At 42.8% G+C, this 21,918-nt stretch overlaps 1 protein-coding gene across 8 annotated transcripts in view; it reads left to right on the forward strand.

The window, feature by feature from the left end:
- TMEM164 (transmembrane protein 164) overlaps positions 1–21,918 on the forward strand; it is a 161,324-nt gene that overhangs the window by 93,781 nt on the left and 45,625 nt on the right. For 7 of the 8 annotated variants that reach the window (XR_013825783.1, XM_079911249.1, XM_079911252.1 and 4 more), the window contains one exon: positions 3,526–3,592. Coding sequence is in view for 6 of the 8 variants with exons in the window: in XM_079911249.1 (XP_079767375.1) it covers positions 3,526–3,592 (67 nt within the window). In the remaining 2 variants the exon portion in view is untranslated. Of the gene's footprint in view, positions 1–3,525; positions 3,743–21,918 lie in introns of those variants that run through there. The other variant, XR_013825784.1, reaches the window with a different exon arrangement.

Genomic DNA, 21,918 nt, shown 5'->3' on the forward strand with positions numbered 1-21,918 from the left:
AACCACTGGACCACCAGGGAAGTTTCTGAATCACATATTTTAAGTGGTTTGTCCAGAGTCAACTCAGCCAGTAAATGGTAGAGCTGGGATTTGAATGTAGGTTTGATTCCAAACCAAGTTCTTAACCATTATAATACATTTCCTCTAGTTATTTTATTTCTTGGCTTCTCAATACGATTGTCGGCTTCTCAATACGATTGTCAGCTTCTTGAAGGCAAATACTAGGTCTTAATTATATTGATCTCCTTTTCTCTATAGCACCAGGAACGATATTAGACACACACTAAGGGACTAATGTGTGTGGACTAAATTTAATGAAATTAACTGACCTGAAAGAGAATCAAGCCCATAACACTCGCCATATTGCCCCAGGTTGTTACCAACTAAGGTAACTTAGTACAGTATCCTACACAGAAACAAAAAAAGCTGACAGAATATTTGTGACAGTGGTAATGGCCAAGTGTTCTAGCCAGCAAGAAGAAGATTTATAAGTGTGACGAACTGACCTGGAGTCCATCTCCAAGCTCTACTCTTTGGTTCTGGCCTTCAGTCTGTCCTTTTGTTCTCTCTCGATCTCCTCACACTTCGAATTTTTAAAACAGTTCGACTTTCCTCCATGGTTCATGATCCCTCTCGCCTTTTAATATGAGGCTTTTAGGTGAGCTCTTCACCATTTATTTAAGAAACATGTATCTGAGTCTTACTGTATGCCATGTACTTTTTTAAGCACTTTATACATATCAACTCCTTATCATAATTCTGTGAGTTGGTACTGTTATTATTCCCATTGTACAGATGAAGGAACTCTCACTGGATTTTCTAGTGGTTCATTTTCTATTTCCAATACCCAATAGAAATCTGAGTGGCAGGCTGGAGGTGGTATAAAGCAAAAGCAAAAGCCTTTGCCTCTGATGTGGTCAGTCATTTACCTGTTGGGCTGTGCCCTGGGTCTGTAGAGGCCAGTGAAGCTGTGTAATTGGGGCAGAACACACTAGGGGTTCCGTCGCTCTTAGGCATGACCTTCCCTGTCCCATGGGCATCCCAGAACCTTTTTTCCTACCTGGTCTGTTGTCTGACATACACACACACACGCACACGCACACGCACGCAACACGTGTAACGTTCATATCATGGATTTGAAGTGCAGGGTACAGCAGCAAAAACACGGTCTTGAAACTTGGTGAGTGTGACTTCTCCCTCTGCCACTTATTTATTATCTGTTTGATCTTGGGCAAGTCACTTAATCACTTAGTGCTTTGGTTTTCTTAGCTGTGAAATTGAAAATGATACTGATTATAATAAAAACTGTGAGGATTAAATGAGATGATGTATTTGAATACTTAGTCCAGTGATTGGCACATGGAAGTGCTCAATATATGTTAGATATTTTTTATAATTAGTGATATGCAAGACCCTTTTATATATTAAGTATAATTCACCCTTTGGCCTGTATGTAGCTTGTGGAACTGAATTTTGAGGACCCAGAACAAGGCTTATCTTTATCTAGGAATTTATTGGTTATTTTGAATCTTGATGTTGGCTTTTATCTTCTTTATCTCTGGCCTTCCGTGGGCCTTTGGGATCAGTTCCATTATCCTCAAGATTTAACTTTTGTTGCCCAAATATCTACTCGGCCTTGTGTAAATGCCAGCATTCTTTTAAGGTCAGTGGCAAAGCCTGGCACTAGAGTTCAGCTTTACCTCGACTATCAGTGAGATGTTTCCTCTCCCAGGGCGAGTGTTTCTGCTATGGCTGTCACTTAGGAGGGTCCGGGGGCAGAGTTAGGCCAAACGTTACTTCACCCCAGCCCTGGAACGGCTGTTAATGAGCCCTGCTCCAGGCATTGAGGCTCGAGCCAGAGTTTTTAACAGTCAGTTTCTGAGAGCATGGGGTGCCCCCTAGAAGGATGCTGTTGTGAAAGCATGGTAGTCTGGCCAACCCAGGGAGGGACGTTGCATTGGTGTACCTCCAAGGAGGTGGTAAGAGAGACTCCTGTGACCAAAAGGAAAGAAAACGGAGCATCTGTGACTCTCTACCTGAGGTCGTATTTGCAATGGAGGAAGGGAGTCAGGCTCTGATACAAGACAGTGAGAGGGGTCTGGAGTCGGATAAACCTGGGTTGGCATTGTGGCTCTACTGTCCTCTGTGTGACACTGACAAAGTCACTTCACTTTTCTGAGCCTGGTTTCCTCATCCACAAAATGCAAACACTAATTGTACCCATCTCATAAGATTGCTGTAAAAATTCGGCGAGAGAATTTACCTAAAGCAGTTAATTTGATACTTGCCTGGAATATGTTAAGTGCACATCATCACCCTCATCGCAGCATTGGTAACAACAAGCAGCAGAAAGAAACAAACAGCAGCCTTGGGGCTTGTGTGCTGTTCCCTTGGGGCTCCTTACAACATTTCTGTTAGTCTTAGGCACACGTCTGTGAGCGCCAAGAGAAGAGCTTAAGTTCTTCTAGGTCCCAGTCAGGGCATAACAGAGATCCTGGTATCACGAGGCTGCTGTGAGTGTGGGTGTGAGAGAGCGCGAGAGTGAGCTTGAGGTCCAGAAGCCACGTTGACTCAGCGATGGTTGTACGTGACCCGTCAAATTAGCTTTTCTCCAGGAGGAACAGACTGTCATTCTTTGCTTCTCCCTCAGTAGTAAAGGACCACTTGCCTGGATGAAGGAAGCTGCTTAACTCCATGCCCACAGCTCACACAAGCAGAATTTTTTCCTGACTTGCTTGTTCTTGAGCCAATCAGGAACCCCCTTACAAAGGGTTCCTAGTGTGGGTTTTAACAAGTCTGGACTTGGGAAACGGGTATCCCTACCCGATGCTGGAGACCCGTGGTTTTCTTGTCTCTGTCTCTTTTTTCTTTTGTGTTTTGCTTTTAAATCACAGAACCCAGTATGTAAAATAGATGAAGGAAAGTTTGGAAGGCTGCCACTTCTGCCCTCCCCACCTCCCGCAGCAGCCCCTGAAGGTGTTTCTAAGAAGGTGGGAGAGCTCATTTGCAAACGCTGCAGTTGGCTCCCTGGGTTGTATTAGCTAGCCTTTTTATGCCCAGGTCTCTGTCTGGGGAGAAGCCTTGGGCATGGCTGTGGAAATAAGCAGCCTTGCTTTAAGAAACAGGTCTCTACTGTAATAACACACTAGTGTAATAACACCTGGCTCCCGCAGTTCCCCTTTGTAATGCTGCCTGATCCGCAGCAGTTGGAGCTGAGATTGGGACTGACCGCATGTTTAGGGAGCCCAGAGCTCATTATGCAATGAAGTGTTGTAACCAAAGCGTGTTCACAAAGTGGTTGGGGGATTTTGAGGTGGCGGTGGTGCTCTTCAGAATATTTCAGTTAATGCAAAAGATGCTGCTTTTCATTTATTTATGCGTGTGTGCCAACGCCAGTGCCATTTTACACAGAGAGCCACTTGTTTACATGCTCTCCCATCTGCCATGGCATAAGCTGACACAGTTTCGTCTGCCTCTGCATCAGAGTCAGGGTGTGACCTGCACTTTATCTCTTTTCCTCTCCAGGCTACAGATGCACATGTTGAATGGAGCTCTTCTTGCCCTGCTGTTTCCTGTGGTAAATACGCGGCTGGTAAGTAACCTCTTCTAGGAACATACCAGCAACATACAAAACGGTATTTGCTTGCTCATCCTTAGCTCATGTGCCCGTGTGAGTTTTAATTTTTTAAATTATTTTTATTAAAGTATAGCTGATTTACGATATTATATCAGTTTCAGGTGTACAACATAGTGATTCAATATTTTTATAGATTCATCTCCATTTAAAGTTATTATGAAATATTGGCTATATTCTCTGTGCTGTGCAGTGTGTCCTTAGAGCTTGTTTATTTTACACATAGTAGTTTCTACCCCTTCCCCCTCCGTGTAAGTTTTTAAATATCTACACATGCAATGTTGAGGTCTGATGCAGCCCTGTTTGGGTACAGTGGGGCTTGATGGGGCCGAGAGTATTGTGTGGAACTCTTAGGGCTTTAATAAGGGTTTAGGCCAGAACCAAAACGGACCAAAAAAGCCTACAGAGGCTCTTGGAAGGGTTTGGTGAAGAGAAAGGGGGCCCCACCCATTCGACAGAGGCTTCTAGGTGTCCTAAGGGCCTCTAGTGTGGACTCGGCCACATTGGTCCAGAATAATCTGCTTTGCCAAAGGCCCCTTTGGGCAAGAACTGGATTTCTTCCCTGTTCCTCCAAACCCACAGGGCAGTCTGGCCCACACATCCCCCCAGTGGCTAGCAGGTAGAATCCCCCTGTGGCAGGTGGCTGGGTGATGAACCAGTGCAGAGGGAAGCAGAAGCTATAGGAGTGGCTGGACCCTGTCCTCAGACTCCCATATGTGGGACTGCAGAGGAATTAGCAGGCTGGGTTAGAAAGCTCAGGGAAAGAAATCACCTGTGAAATCCTTCCTACTGCTTTCTGTTTTCATGACTTAAATTTGCCTCATGCATTAAGATCATACTTTAAATCTCATAATGATAACCCTTCCTCTTTGGATAGCATTTTATAGTATACAAGGTCTTTTCCAATAACAATTGTGTAACGTAGATATTAAGCTGGGTGAGGGCAAGTATTATGGCCTCTTGTTGTAGAAGAAACTGACATTCAGGGAGACACACAAATTCTAAGTGGCAGAGTTGGGAGTGGAGACTAAGCCTCAGCTCCTACAACCACAGCTACACTTCACTCTCTCCGAGGATTTAGTCACTCCCTCTCCACAGATACTCATGTATACCCTTATGATGGTTATACTTTTCTAGGTGCCTATTATATATATATCAGTAGAAATTCCTCCCTTCCTCCCTCCCTCCCTCCCTCCCTCCCTCCCTCCCTCCCTCCCTCCCTCCCTTCCTTCCTTCCTTCCTTCCCTCCCTCCCTTTCCCTCTCTGCCCTTCTTCCCCTCTCTAATGGCAGATTTTCTATTATATTTGTTATGACACCTAATACTTTCCAAATAAATGTCAAGCTATAGCCAGCCAGCTTATCAAGAATGTCCAAGTAACTTTCCTTAACATTGAGATTTCTTTGATGAGCTCTCTCTTCACTAGCGATTCCAATCACTCTGGTAAATAATCTTGGTCCTCTTTTTCTAAACTGAAGCCGATAAAAGCTCACAATGGTGGCTGCATTTGCATATGTCTTGACAACTGGCTTTGGTCTTGGTCTGGTTATTTTAAGTGGTTGGGACCACTCCTGGGTTACCCTGGCTTTCCAGACTTTTTGCTTTGCAACCCCTTATTTGAACTCAGACCTCTTGTTTGACTTAAAATAAGACACAGGAAGGTAGGCAACTCTTTAAGCCTGATGATCCAGTTAGGCAGGAAGTCAGCTTTTGACTTCTCTTTTGCCCTTCCTTCCTTCTTGGCCCTTGATCTTTTTAATCCTTTTTTTCCTAATTAGCTATAATGAGGAAACAAGGAAAGTAGAATGAACTAATTGGTGTGTATTCCAGTAACACAGACATACATACACTCACATATATAAAGACAGAGAGTGAGGGAGTTGGAGGAAGTTGCCACAGTCAGCTAAAGGATTTGGGTCATCAGTGAATTTCCATGTGCTGTAGTACTCTGTCCTGTGCCTCATTGGCACTGGGGTTTGCAGACCAGCTAGAGAATACCCAGATCCAACTTCCTCCTGGTTCTTCATCTTAGAAGCTGACACCTTAGAAGAAGGAACGTGTATTCCAATGGCCCATATTACAAGTAAGTGCTCTTTGCCTCCAGGATTTCAGAGTAGGTCTCTTTCTGGCTTCAGATGAAGTGTCTCAAGGGCGATTTCCCTTTTGTTTCTTGGAGGGAAGGAGGGGAAATGCATCACAGAACTATTATTAGATCAGCAGAGAGCTGAAAGCTTGTCTGGTCTAACCTTCTAGAGGGGGAACTTAGATGGATAAATGACTTGCCTAAAAAGCCAAGGTGGGTGCGCCTCGAACCCAGGTCTCCTGACTCAGACTTCAGAGCCCTTTTCCTGTTGTCTGATTGAAATCCAGTGTGAGTTTGAATACTAGTGAGTCAAGATGCTGGAGATGCTGCTTAGCTTCTCTCCATCTAAAAGTGTTGGGTCATAGGCTTCTTTGATAAGTTGATGAGGACCATAGAGCCTCTTCCCAGATGCGCAGAGACAGGTTTGCATACAATTTCAGGGGGGACACAGACTGCCACCTCCTGCCCCTTTTGCCCATAAGCCCATCCATGGATCCCATGTTAAGATCCCCCCAGCCCAAGCTGTCAGTAGTCCATGGCTTGGAGAATAGATGAGCTGCCTATTTTGTGAGCTCCTTGTTATAGCCAGTGGCTTTTTGGTCTGATGGTGATGGGGTTCCTTATCTATGCCTAGGACTTTGCAAAGAATATCATCCATGCCAGGCTAAACCACCTTCTGGAAAGTGCAAGCCAAGAGGCGGCGGGGGGGGAGGCAGTTAAGTAGGGGGCCTATGGAACTTGCCTGCATATTAGCTTTTCAGTTATAGCTCTTACCTTGCAAAGCTGGTGGTCTGGTCCTCAGAATGAGGCACTGGGCCCAAGCTGCATCCCCAGACCTGTGCCTTTTGCCCTGAAATGCCCATGACAGTTTCTTATAAATGCGATGTGTTCTGAGCAAGGGAGATTGGAAACAGAAAAGAAACATAAGACACTGTATCAGCCCCCTTCTCAGACCAGAGACTCTGGCCTGGCCAGTATTTACGTTTGCAGCCAGCTGTCTTCTACTAGAATAATAAGGAGAAGAAGAATAATGATTCTTTTCATCGAGCTCCTTTCTTCTTCAAGGCTCAAAGCCTCAAGTATATTATTATTTCATTATCAAAATTGCCCATTATTGTGTATCCATGTTGATCTGTTACATTAGTTCCTTTTCTCCTCCTTTACCACCCCTCCCCTTTTACCCAGTTCTTTTTCTCTGTTAGATGGTTCTCCTGAATGTTCCTAACTCTCAGACTGAGTGGAAGAGGTTAGATTTTTTCATTACTGGGGTGACTACTCCCCATCCACAATCATTATTTCAATGTTCTTGGGATGTAACTGCCGCCGGCACACCTTGTACCCGTGTGGGCTTCTGGGAAAACTTTGCTGTCACCAATGCAGATCGGCTCTCACTCTGCTGATTGGCATATTGAAACATGCTAATTGACCTAGAAAAGTTATTTCTGTGAGTGGGAAATTGAGCTATTTTAAAAAGTTATAGTTTGGGGTTTTGGACCTGAACTACGGACAGAACATCCCTTTGCTTCTTTTTTTTTTTTTTTTTTTTTTTTTGCATTTTTGAGAGTTTATTTTTGAAACAGAAAAATTGTACATTACAAATACAAGACATTTTAGGATAATTTTGAGGGCTTTTTTTTTAAGTCATGTGACCGATAAGTTAATGTAATTTTTAGCTATCTGATTTCTTTTTCTTATTTAAGCTCAAAGAAATAAAACTATAATTCCCTTTGCTTTCTTAATAGTACTTAAAATAGAAAAAGCTTGCTTTCAAAAGAGGCCTTAGCTTTCTGAAGAATTGATTTGGGCAAAATTGCACCTCAACCTTCTACAAACACCAGCGTGTTTCTGATCAGATGAATGCCAAGTGTGCAGGGATGCGGAAGGTGGTGAGAAGGCCTGGGCTTCCACCAAATTCTAGGGCCTACCCTAGAATATGTCTAATTGCTGCCTGTACTTCAAGATTAACCTCTGAGGGTCTTACATCCTCCATGAATACAGCCCAGCCGTACCAGTCAGTCCAGATTTTTATTGAGCACTTTTCTGTGTTAAGTATTGTGCCGTATGCTGCTGGAGATGCAAAAGCAACCAGAATACATTCCTGGCCTTGAAGGAACTTGCAGTTTAGTTAGAAAGATGAGGCATAAGTGCCTGAGAGGTGATGGCAATGTTAGAGTCAAATGGTGAAAAAGGAAAATTGCAAGGCAATTCAGGCTCAATCGCTAAATTGCAGTTGTTCCGACCTCTAAGAAAATGGGAAAAGGATTAACATTAGCAGCATTTTTTGAGCACCTACCATGTGCCAGGCAATTTATGGATGTTCTTATTTAATTCTCACAAGAACCCGATTTTACCTATGAGGAAACTGAAGTTCAAAGAAGCTAAATGACTTGCTCAGGGTTACATGGTTTGTAGGTACTAAAGCTAAACCCGAGGACTTTGCACTCTAATGCATTGTCTCCTGGAGAGGTCGTTGGATGCGGTGGTCCAGAAAGGCTTCATGGAGAAGTAAAGCCTGAACCAAACCTTGAAGCGCTATTAGAATGTGCATGCAGATTGCAGAGGAAGGAGGTAGTTCAACCAAAGGAATGCCGGGGCCAGAGGCATGGAGGTAGGAACCAGTAAACTCCTCACTGAGAGTCTGAAGAGCAGGATGGAGAGTCATGAACTCCAGTTCGTATATATAGACTTTGCCCCTTATTTGCCAATCACCAGAAGACATCCTGTGACACCGCTTCTGTCACATCTTCTAGCCCTTGTAGTGTTTAGATTTTATGTGTATTTCTTATCTTTTCCACCACTGCTAAGAATTCCTTGCAAGTAGATGGCACTTTGCAACCACAAAAGCTTTCACGAATACAAATATGTCACCCTAGTGTAGTTGTTAAGAGTATGGACTCAGGGATCAGATTCTGTAGGTTCATACCCTGGCTGTGCTACTCGTGTGTGTGTGTGTGTGTGTGTGTGTGTGCCTGTGTGTGTGTGTAAGAGAGAGGGAGGGAGGAAGGGAACTTGGCCAAGTTACTTAACTTGAATGGGCTTCCGTGCTCTCATCTCTGATATGGGGGTGCCTCCCTCCTAAAGCTGTTCAAAGCATTAAATCAGTTAACATGTGTAAAGCACGCAGCAGAGCGCCTGGCGGATAGGAAGCCCTCAAGCAGCATCAGTTGTTAATTATTAGTCTTTGGTCTTCACAGAAACCCTGCGAGGTGGGTATTAGTGTTACTGAGCCAGGTTCATTTGCCTGACGCGCAGCAAGCCAAATGCTGAGATGCTGAGGTTTGCCACAGAGAAAAATGTATTCACAAGGCAGCCAAGCAAGGAGAACAGATCTCAAATCCACCTCCCACGAGGCGAGGGGCTCAGGATATTAATGGGACAAGGAAAGAGGGTGGTCTGAGGCCTGGGGTAAAATGATTGGTGGCAAGAAGGTGAAGTAATCTGTGTTCTGTGCACGTGTATCTGAGTTACATGCTTCTTCATGGACTGCATGTTCAGAAAAATGGTGACCTTAGCATGATCTGAGGGTGGAGTTTTTGGCCCTCTGATATCAAAAGGTTATGCATCAGGTACTCTCAGGCCCAGTTGAGTGGTTGGCGGTCTCGACCAGTTTCAACTGGGCAAGACTAGTTCCACGTTCCTGAAAAACAACTTAACACCTCCGTAGGGGGTGGTGAAAGGAGTCTTGTGATATAATCTTTAAGCTTCATGCAGCTTGGAGGGTATACAGTTTGTAAGAATAGTTAAGGCGAGCTTGGTCGGTGAAGGCAGGTGACAGAATATTATTTATTAAGCAAGTTATGGGTTAAGGAATCTAGCTGATGACTGCGCTCGGTTTCATTAGTGTCTCCATTTTACAGATAAGCCTTAGAAAGTTTAAATAACTTGCCCAGGGACACACAGGAATGGACAGAACTGGCCTGAGAACTTCTGTCTTTCTGATACCAAACCTCATGGGCTTCCTTCCTCCTCTTTCCTAATTGATAAGATTGATTTTCAAGTATTAATCCAAGTCAAATCTTCGCAGAAATTTTATACAATATCCATTAGAGATTTGGAGGATCGATTATACTTTCAAGAATTTTTTTTTTTTTTGCAAAAATAATATACGCTCCTTGAGAAACCATTTAAACAGATGAGTATAAAGAGAAAGCCAATCTTTTAACCCCATCAACTTTCAATCCTGTCCCCCCATGGGTAAGTTGTGTATATGTTGCCACATTTTTCTTTTGCTCGTAAATGCAGATAAAGATGTTCGCATTTCTAGGGTTGTTGGTTTGTTTGGGTCTAGGTTTCTCGCACTACTGGCATTGCACTATAAACATCCCTCCGGAGTATTTTCCTTTAACCTAACAGTAGAATCTGTAATCTCTTCAGGTATGGATGTAGCTCATTCTTTTCCAATAGCTGCTTAGCATTCCATAGTTTGGTTGGACTGTATATTCAGCCTGTTGCCAGGCTCTCAGCACTGCATCATAACTAGTGTCTTCGGGCAGGGATAGTGTCTTTTGTGGTATCTGTCCCCTGCAGGGCACCCAGCACATGGTAGGTATCCACAGAGAGTGTAAGTGAATTAGTCAGTCAACTCGAACCTCTGTCTTGCTCAGAGAAATTCCAGGGATCTTTCACACACATGTCCAGGATAAAATCTTAGGTATGAAGACAGAGGGACGATAGATGATATTTTTCCCAGGTGAATTATTTCTTAAACCACTCAAAATAATGATATTTAAAAAAAATTAATAAAATAATGACGTTTTCCTGATTACAGCTGAAGACATATTTACTGAAGAAAATTTGTGAAATACAGAAAAGTAGAAATAGAAAAATAATCACCACCAATGCAAAAGTGGTTGTTTTTCAATGTTTTAACGAGAAAAAAAAAAACACAAAGCATGAGGCTTTTGTGCCTCTGCCGTTACAATTGTATAAATGTTTTCTTTACAGAAGTAATATATTCATAATGGAAAAAAAAGAAAATACAGGAAAACACCAAAATAGAACAGAAAACATTGAGCAGTAACAACTGTTCACATTGTTTGCAGCGTATTCTCAAGGTCTTCTTGTCTCTGCCTGGTTGTTAAGAGTTAGCATAATGTAGTGGTCAAGTTGCTGGCCCTGGAGCCAGCCTGTCCTTGCTTTTGTGGCTGGCTCCTCTGCCTTTATTCATGTGACCTTGGGTAAGCTACAAACTTCTGTGACCTCATTTTCTTAAGCTTTTAAGTTTTTTTTTTAACATCTTCATTGGAGTATAATTGCTTTACAATGGTGTGTTAGGTTCTGCTTTATAACAAAGTGAATCAGTTATACATACACATATGTCCCCATATCTCTTCCCTCTTGCGTCTCCCTCCCTCCCACCCTCCCTATCCCACCCCTCTAGGTGGTCACAAAGCACTGAGCTGATCTCCCTGGAGCTGATCTCCCTGAGCTATGCGGCTGCTTCCCACTAGCTATCTACCTTACGTTTGGTAGTGTATATATGTCCATGCCACTCTCTCACTTTGTCACAGCTTACTCTTCCCCCTCCCCATATCCTCAGGTCCACTGTCTAGTAGGTCTGTGTCTTTATTCCTGTCTTACCCCTAGGTTCTTCATGACATTTTTTTTCTTAGATTCCATATATATCATTTTCTTATCTGTAGATTGGTGCTCAGATGAATTGAGATATGTGGGGTAAGCACTTAGCCCGGTGTCCGGCACATAGTAAGTGTTTAGTAAGTATCAGATGCTGTCGTCGTTACTACTATTCCTAACATTATCTTAGAAATTGAGGCGTGTTCCTATTGGCATGTTCTATTTGATGTTAGCCTTCAGGGCCTTGGCCCCAGCTTCCTGGTTGGGTGATGGTGAAGTGAAGTGGGCTTTGTTTCAGAATTAGCCTTGCCGAGTGAGATTAAAATTCCCTGGCAGGATTTCTTTTCCACATTGACTAATAGCACCTTTGGTTTTTTTTTTTTTTTTTTTTGCATTTGTTTCCCAGACAGCCTGTTTGATTAGGGAACTGGCCAGCTCCCTCTCCTCCCTCATGACAGGTGAATTAGGCCCACACCTGGTGTTTCTTCCCATTTGAATGAAACATCAAGACCTTTGGGTTTGTCAGGGACGCCCAAGCCCCCCAACCCATAGGGAAGGTGGCAGCCGTGAATGAGAATGGCAGGCAGTAGCCTCTGCCTCCGGAGCTTAATAGTTCTTTGCCTTTTGGTTCTATTCCTAAAAAGCGATTAGAAGGCACAGCCTCTGGCTCGTCCAACCAACACTTCTCGCTCAACCTTGAGCCACACCCCCAAGCAGTGTTTCTTTATGCAGTAAAAGCCTTAGCTAGTGGGCGAGTTCACTCTCTCCAGTCTGTGGACCAGTGGTTCTCAACCGTGGCTGTACCATAGAATCACCAGAGCTAATTCCAAGACCAGAGCCAATTTCAAGACGTAAAGCTTTTCAAAAAGCACCCCAGGCAATTCCAGGGTGCAGCTACTGCTGACTGGGATTTGGGGCTCTGACCAAGTTCATTTCACCTCATCAAGCTTCAGTTTCCCCGTGTGTCAAATGGGCTTAGTGACATCTACCTCACAGATGTGTTATGGAAGAAAAGATAGCAGACAACAAAAGATAACAAAGAAGAGTTAGCAAAGAGCTTTGAACATTTAAAAGCACTCCACAAATGAATCCTTGCCTATTTCTTTCTCCCTTTAATCATTTTTTGAGGGGAGTTTAATTGAGATATAATTTACATAATACAAATTTATCCTTTTAAAGTGTACAATTCAATGTTTAATTTTAGTCTATTACAGAGTTGTCAACCATTACCACTATTTAATTTTAGAATATTTTCATAATTCCCCAAAAAAGCATTAGTGACCTCTCTGCTCTCCCCTCCCTAGACCCTGGCAACCATTAATCTCCTTTCTCTCTCTCAACCACTAATCTCCTGTTGTGGACATCTCATGTAAATGGAATCACATAATATGTAGCCTCTTCTGACTGACTTATTTCACGTAGCATAAAGTTTTCAAGTGCATCCAGGTTGTTGCGTGTATCAGTACTTCATTCCTTTTTATGGCTGAATAATATTCCTTTGTACAATATACCACATTTTTAGAAGATTGGAGTATAGATGATTTACAATGTTGTGCTAGCTTCAAGTGTACAGTACAGTGCTTCAGTTTTTCAGATTCTTTTCCCTTATCGATCATTACAAAATATCGAGTGTAGTCCCTTGTGCTATACTGTAGGTCCTGTTGGTTGTGTCACATTTTGTTTATCCATTCATCCACTGGTGGACATTTGGGTTGTTTCCACCTTTTGGCTATTGTGAATAGTGCTGCCGTCAATATTTCTGTAAATGTATCTGTTTGACTGCTTTGGGGTATATACCTAGAAGTGGAATTGCTGGGTCATACGGTAACTCCGCGTTTAACCTTTTGAGGAACTGCCAAACTATTTCCCAAAGCAGCTGTCCTCCCAGCCTCCCTTTATGTCCCACGCACCTAGGACCTTGAGTAAAGTGACTGGAGACTTGAAGACAAACTGAGGGTTTATAAGTCCAAGGGGAGGGTGGTCACTTCTGAGTCCCAGTACTGCACTGGTACCAGCTGAGGAAACTTTGATGGTAGGAGCAGGCCAGAGGAGCTGAGCCAGCAAAGAAGTTTGGGGCAGGGAAAATCTTAAGTCAGGAGGTTCTAAAATGCAGTGGATAGTATGTGTATAATTCTATAGATCTGTAATTTTATATTAAAGAAAATGGAGACATATGTAAAAGTAGAAAAAGAAAATTATCCGAGTGCATCCATTACCCAGTTTCAACAATTATCAACTCATAGCCAATGTTTTTTTAATCAATACGCCTTATTCTACCTCAAACTGCTTCCCCCCCCATCCTCCCACCACTCACTCTTATACCTGGATGATTTTAAGGGAAATTTCATGTAATTTTAACTATGGATATTTCATTATACATCTTTAAAATATAAGGATATATATATATATATATATATATAAAAAAATATAATCACAATTCCATTATCATATCTATAATCGTTATCAGTAATTCCTTAATATTATCAAATACCCAGTCAGCGGAGCACAGGTTTCTAAGCCAGCCAGAACACAGTTCCAGTGTTGCTTCCACAACATCAATAGCCCTTCTCTGAGCCTGTTTCATATTGTAAAATGAGGACTATCTTAATAATTCCTAAATCTTCAATAAGGTAATGCATGTAAAGTGCTTACCACAATGCCTGATGCACAATAGTAAATGCTCAAAACTCACCAATCCAGAGCCATACCTGTACTACCTGGCCCTTACCCCCCTGGAAGCAATATTCCTCTGCCTTAATCATCCCAGGACCAGGTACCAGGCAACCAGAGACCACCCGTATCGCTTAGAGCCTACTGTAATTATTCAAACTAAGCAGTCCTAACTTGTTACCCTGCCCTGCCTTGCCTGTCCTGCAGAAATGCAGAAACTCATAAAGGCCATGGCCTAGGCTCTCCCCTCGCTCCTGTCCCTTTGCCTCCTGACCAACACTGGTGCTTCCCCGTGTGGCTCTGCATGGCGTGGGTGCCTCCTATTTCTGACCTATGAGTATGATGAACCTTGTTTTCCTGGAAAAAAAAAAATAGTAAGTGCTCAATAAAGTTTAGCTAAGATTATTATTTATTAATAATGTAAAATATCTGAGTTGCTATTAAGGTACCTTTAAGAGTGGTTTTGGCTTAGAATCAAGAAGCAGATTTGGGGCCTTGCCAACAGATTTTTTTTTGGGGGGGAAAAAAAAAACCCAAACCAAAAGGTGGCTGAAAAAGCTACAGAACACTGGCATATATAGTTTATTCCCCCTGAGCTTCCCGTTCATGGCGGTAGACGCATGTGCATATTAAAGAGAGAGGCGAGCGGGCTGGGACATAGGGTGTCAGCTTTGGAACAGATTCCTTGCTCAAGAAATGAAGCCCCAAGTAACCTGGGCGGCCATGGGCTTAAAGCTCCACCTTGTGGGGACTGGTGCACGAGCTACCCTGCATCTGTGCCTGAGGTCTGGGAATGGAAGGCAGCCTCATCCTGCTGGGTTGCCCTTAGAATCATTCCCCTGCTTCTGGGGCGGGCTTGCTCTCTGCTGCCTGTTCCAGGCATCAGCTGAGAGCTTTTTTAATAAAAATGGAACCCAAAGGAGGGGTGATAAGGTATCTGATTTTAACCCAAAGTGAGAGAACACCAGATGTTTCATTCTGTCTGAAGGTTCGAGGGAGGAAAAGCAATTAGCAGCTGCTGCTGATCTAGCAACAGACACCTGCTAAATGAAAATCTGTAAAACCGGTCAGGCTTGGCACCAGAAGTGCATACGCTGCTTCTCAGGCATTTCTGGGAATTGTAAATTATGTTGGCCCAAAATAGGCGGGGGCGGGGAGATATAGAGGGGGGCTATAAGAAGCGGAACATGTCCATATAGACCAAGGAGTATGCTTTTTTTTAAGACGACAGCCACTTAGAAATGGCTATTTGGAGGGTGAATGGAGAGGAAGAGAAGACCATGAATCTTCCAGAAGCTGCCTGGTTCCTCCCTGCTTCTGGTCTGACTCACAGGCTGCCCTCTGTGGGGACCGTCCCATGGGAGCAGAGGTCCAGCTGACAGGAGGGTGGGGAGAATGCTGTTTCCCTCCCCCTGCTGATCCAGAGCCCACCCCTCTCCTCCTTCGAGGGCAGTGAGTCTCAAAGCAGGAGAAACCCACAACTCGCGGATTCACAGCAGCTCCCTGCCCTGTGACAGGTACAGACTGGTGACTCCAGGAGCCACCAGGACATCTTTGGCCGGGAAAGGGGTTTATCCGTAACTTTCTGATTTCCAGGATTTGTTTCCAAGTAGCCATGAATACTGCTCTCCACTTCCATTTTCCCGAGGCACACTGAAACGCAACCAGTGGATACGGTAATTGATGAAGAGGGCTTTAGGGATGTGTGTGTGCGTGCGCGTGTGTAGCCGATGACAAAGAGGGCTAATTTGTAGGTGATCTAGACTGTGTCAGAAGAATTGGGCCGCTCCCATTTGGGTATCGAACCACATTCACTGTATGTAGCTGCTGTTTTCCTGCTCTCCAAGCTAAGCCAGAAGCCAGCTGCAACTTGGGCCAAAGGGATGGGCCCTGTTCTGTTTCCAATCTTGAGCAAAGGGATGGCGACTTGCTCTGCGGAGCAGAGACCAGGGGGGTTGCTGTTGGCAGACGCAGGGCCAGAGCTGTCCATTGTAAAATACGGCCTGGAACTTTATCCTGGCAGGCTGCTTTCATGTGGTTAAAGACTAAACTCTTAGTTCCAAAGGTGGAACCAGGGAAGATTCTTTTTCCTTTAACTGAGTAGGCCCTTAGGCAAGAAGAGTCGTTCCAGATGTGATTCAGTTTTACTTCCCCTGCCCTGCAATGCCAGTGCAGGAGGGAAGAAGGACCAGGGAGGCAAGGGTAGCGGGAGAGCTAGGATCCCCACCGTCCAGCCAGAACTGGGGGAGCACCCACCTCCTCTGGTCAGGGGCTAGACAGCATTCCCATCAGTCAGCTCCAATACGTGGAATAACTACAGCACAAATACGTGTCCTGTGACAACAGGCTGACCTAGAGGGAGATGCAGGGACCCTGTCTATGATGGCATACACGAGGTGCACTCCTGGCTCTTATTGAAGCAGCCGGGGATTACTGGGCTACGTGTACAAGTCATCCAGCCATTACACTCTTTTAATAGTTCAAACTAGTTTGTGTGTCACAATTCAGATGACCTCTCAGCGCAAAATTACTTATTCTCCTTTAGAACCTAAGACCTATAGGCCTCAACTCATTGGAGGAATAATTTTGATCCCTGGTGACCAAAGGAAGCTGTCTCATCCCGAGGTGGTATTTTCTTGGAGGGTCCAGGCCTTCCATAAGGAGTTTGTTTCTCCAGGGACCCTGCTGATGAAGGGGGTTGGGTAGAGCGTGAGCCTCCACTCGTCCCAACCTCCGGCACACAGAGGAGAGTCTGCTTCTTAGCACAGATGTGACTGCTGGATGTCACTTGGTCTGCCACCATTTGATACAGGTTGTAAACTCCAGGTTGGAGCATTTTGTCTTTTTTTTTCCCCTTCAGTCTAGCCTTTTGGGGGGATTTATTGGATATTTTCCCTTTACTAGTTTAGAAGTTATACACACTATTTCAGTTATTGTTTTTTTTAATGTTTATCCTACCAATGTTAACATAAATACCCAGTTCTAGAGTCAGTCAGACTTTTTCTCTCAAATAATACAAGGATCTTATAACATTTTTTTGGTCATAGTTTTACTGAGTTTATTCACATAACATAAAATTCACTCATTTAAAGTGTAGAATGTAAAGTTTTTTAGTATATTCACAGAATCGTGCAACCGTCACTACAATTAATTTTTAGAACATTTTTATCAACCCCAAAAGGAAAGTGTAACTGCTTAGCTATCATCTCTCTGTCCCCTTACAGCGCTCCCCAACTCCTGCCCGCCCCCAGCCCTAAGTAACAACTGATCTAATATCTATCTCTGTAGATTGGCCTGTTCTGGACATTTCCTATTAATGGAATCATAAAATATTTGTCCTTCTGTGTCTGGCTTCTTTCCCTTAGCATAATGTTTGAAAAATTTTTATTGGAGCATAGTTGATTTACAATGTTGTGTTAGTTTCAGGTGTACAGCAAAGTGAATCAGTTATACATGTACATATATCCATTAGCATAATGTTTTGAAGATTCATCCATGTTGTAGCATCTATTAATATTCCGTTTCTTTATACTGACTAATAAAATTCAATTGTATGGATATGCCATATTGTTTTTTATCCATTCACCTGTTGGTAGACATTTGGATTGTTTCCACTTTATGGCTGTTGTGAATAATGCTGCTATGAACATTGATGTGTAACTTTTTGTGTAGACATGTTTTTGTTTTTGTTCTTTTTTACCCTTGGGTCTATCCATAGGAGTGTATACGCTGAGAAATGGGGTTACAACCTGATTCTTCTGCATGTGGACCTTATAATATTTTAACTCTATTCATCACCCTCAACTTATATGCTTATGTTGTCATGTATTTTAATTCTGTATTATTTTAGCTTTTCTTTTAAAAATAATACAAGACATTATTATTTTATGAAAAAAAATGTTCATTTAGATTTACCTACATAATTACCACTTTCTTTGCTCATTATTTTGTATTGTGTCTATTTGACATTAGTTTGCCTTTGCTGGAATTATATTCTTTAGAATTCCCTTTAGAGATGATCTGCTGATGACAAACCCTCTTAGTTTTTCTTTGCCTAAAAATGTTTGTATTCCTTCTTCATTCTTGAAAGATATTTTCACTGGATATAAAATTCTTGGTTCATAATTATTTTTCTCCCAGCACGGTGAAGATGTAATTTTACTATATTCTGTCTTCCACTGTTGCCTTGAAAAGTCATTGGTCAGTCTTAACTTTCACTCCTTGGAAAGTAATCTCTTTTCTTTCTGATTGGTTTTAAGATCTTCTCTTTGTCTTTGGCGTTCTGCAATTTTACTAGGGTTTGTTTCAATGTTTATTTGTTCTGGCTTATTCTGTTTGAGAGACTGTGGGTACATGTCGTTCTTCAGGTTTCTGAACATTCTTAGCTATTATGCCTTCAGCTATTTTGTCTGTCTCCTCTTCTTCTTCTAGGACTATGTTTAGAGTTATGTTAGTTCATCTTACTCTGTCTTCCACATCTCTTAATCCTTTTTGTTCCTATCTTCCACTATGCCTTGTCTACTATGTTGCATTTTGGATAATTTCTTCAGCTCTATATTCCACTTATCTCTTTAGCTGTCTAATCAGTAACTAAACATATCAGTTAAAACTATCAATAGAGTTTTTCATTTCAATTATTTTTCCCTTTTCCAAACCTAAACATAGTCTATAACTATTCTGAGGTCCTTAAAGCTCTGTTTTTACTGGCTCTTGGCTTATTTACTTGTGTGTTTAGGTTTTGTTTTAAATATTACTGTTGTTATTGTTCTTTTATTGTACATTGCTTATTTTCTTTAAAATGTTATTTGTGGGAATTTTTTGAGTCCTGGATTTCTCTAGAGGGCTGGGTTCTGGTTCCAGGATTTTAGTGGAACTAACTAGTTTCTTCCCCTACTACCCCAACTCATCGTTAAGATTTGAGACTGGATTTTCCGTACCATTCTAGGGGTGGGGTAATTTATACTTTACACTGAAGTGTGGCTTTTTGGGGTCATAGATCTCTTTAAGTACTAACTAGCTTTTGTTATTACCAGAAATGGAAGTCCGGGTCTTGTTTCCCAGCCCTCTTATGTCTGTGTCCTTCCTGTTGGGGGCAGTCAGGAGGATGTTCTAATTCTATTCATTGGTTTGGCCATCTATCTGTTCTCAGTGCTCTCCTGAAATATCTCTATATAAGTTGATAAATACCTACTGTATGTCTGTCTAGTATTGTACTAAGTTCTATGAGGTATCTGGTAGCTATTTAACCTGTCATGTAGCTAACAAAACATTAATATTAGAGGTCGTGAGCCCTTGGGGCACTGATTTAAACCATCTTTTGATTTCTGAGCCCTTCTAAACCCTAGAAATCAGCATTTAGAGTGAGGTGGGTGTAAGTGCATGAAGGCAGGGACCGTTTGTATCTTGTTCATAATAGTTGACACATAAGAGGTGCTTAATATATATTTGTGGATTGATTGATTGATTGAATGAATGAATATGTTGGTGTCTGGGAGGTCATGGAGGTAGATTCCAGTGTTGATTAGTTCCCTTGGCAATATAGTTAGAAGATTCCAGGTCTGGGTTCACATAGTGGGTATGGAAGAGAGAGGATAATATTTCAGTAGCAGGGGATCAAACCATCATGGATTTGAGTCATTTGTAAATCAAGGGTTTCCTCTGTACTGTAAAGGGCCTCAGCATGTATCAGGGTACTATAATGTAGGTCAGTGGGTAGGAACGTGGACTCTGGAGTCAGATTGCCTGTCTTATATCCAGGCTCTGTAACTAACCTGGGGCCAGTTATTAATCTCTCTGTGTCTTAATTCCTTCATGCAAAGAAAGGGGGTTATAGCATTTATCTTATAGAGTTGTTTTAAGTGTTAGTTAATACAAGTACTTAGGACAGTGCCTAGCCGAGAAGTGCTATGTACGAGCAATTAGTAATGATTATTATTCTCTTTATTGTTGTTTTGAACACTAGTCACATCATTATTCTTGTCAGTACATTTTCCTGGGAACTGCCTGTCATTTCTGTGAGAAAATATTCTAATCTCACACCTACCATTTAGACTTCTGGAGGCTGACCTACTGTAGTATTTCTCCAAGCGTAAGTTAAGCACTCCTCCATCCAGATTAGAATGCTGGGCCCCATCCTAGTAGGTCGAAAGGATTCTTTCTCTAAAAATTAGTGACAAAAATCAAGATTCTGCACATTCTCTGTGTGTTGGATTAGCCAGGAGCTGCTGTGAGTCTTAAGTTCATCACCCTTCAGTGCTCATAGAAAACCTGGGAGCAGGCTTGGAGACTGGGAAGGGATTGAGAATGGGAGAGTTAAACAGAAGAGAAGAAAAGAAGTAGAAAGAGAAGTGAGCAGAGTCTGCTCATGTCAGGAGGTTGTCAAATACCAACTTTCGGCCTCTTCTCAAGGGTCATGCCTCAAGGGGTCATGTGACGTTTGCCTCCCCTTGATTTAGGGATTCCTGAACCTGGCTCCAGACAACAGGGTAGGGAGGCCTGCCTTACAAATGGCTGCCCGGCGCACTGGTTGCCTTCAAGCAAGGGCCCCCAAGGAGTAGAAGATTAACCAGACTCCATGGTTGGTTGGTTGAGGGAAGTGGGCTGTTTCCTGAGTGCCCTTGAGCTGTTTTGACTGGGCTAAGAGCCAAATCTCAGATGTGTTTGTCCCTCCCTTTGCTCTAGTGCTAGTGTGGGGTTGGCCTTATTTCAAGCCATCTGATGCTCAAGTCCTTTGAAGGCGCTAAAATCGAGCCAGATGGCATCACAGACTGCTTGGGCTGATGAGGGACTGGAAGTTTAGTACCTTTCCTCTCGTCCCTTCCACTCTACATGGCTCACATTTTCTGTGTGGAATCTGTAACCCAAGGCCGAGGAGAACGAGGCCTTGGTCCTGTCAGTGGTGCAAAAGGTCCTCGTGGGTCCCCTTGTCACACACCCTAAGCAGGGAGGCCAACCCTGGCTCAGTCATTCCGCAGGTGTGGTTTGGCCGCCACACACAAGCTGACTGTCTTTTGACTTGTAGCTGCCCTGGTTCCTCTGTAGGGCTTTTGCACAATCTCTGTCATTAGCCTTTCCCCTGAGTTCTGTGGAGAGAGCCATACAAATATTTACTTTCCCTCCTTGAGTAAAAAGTCAAATAACGTGTTCAGGGCTGGACTTCTATGTCCTGAAGTACCTTCTTGTGTACTCAAAGCTTCTCTCCTTTTTCCACATGAAATTCGAGCTTTGGCTCAGTCTGAAGAAGTAGTAAATCTGGTTTTGGTGACTGGAGCCCCCCTAGGGTCTTGGATGGCTAGTGCCCATATGGTGGTAGCTGGGTGTAGGGTCAGGCCTTCAGGCTTCACAGTAGACCCTATTTCTGTTCCATCAGGGGAACAGCCTGGTGTTTTGATATATAATAGACAACAGTGGTTTTAAGATTATACATTCTGGAGCCCGGTTGCCTGGGTTCACATCCTGGCTCAGCCTTGAGACCTTGGGCAAGTTATTGAATGAAACCGCTACCGCTTTTTCTTTTTAAACAGACCTTTGGTGCAAAGGTCTGTTTAAATCATAAATCATATTTATAATTCTCGATTCATAACAAATTTCAACATTGGTCCGTTTATGGCATGCTTTAATTTTATTCATGAGTACATTTATTTATTCACGGAGAGTATTATAAACAACTATGAACTCAACCCAACAACTAGCCACGTTGATAATAACTTACTGACGTGAGCCTATGTGCTTCCCCCACCCTGCTCCCTACGTCCGTGCCCACCACTGTGAACCACTAGACTCAACTTCGGCTATGATTCCTTTTCTCTTTTTAAAAGTAATCTTATCCCTCTTCTCATGTACACAGAAAAATAAATATATATATAATATACATTATATATATAATAAAATATGTAATATTTTATATATGTAAAACAGTCCTAAATAAGGTATTATATAATTGTAGTTGCTTTTTGATC

Source organism: Stenella coeruleoalba (genome assembly GCF_951394435.1).
Source record: "Stenella coeruleoalba genome assembly, chromosome: X".
NCBI lineage: Eukaryota > Metazoa > Chordata > Mammalia > Artiodactyla > Delphinidae > Stenella > Stenella coeruleoalba.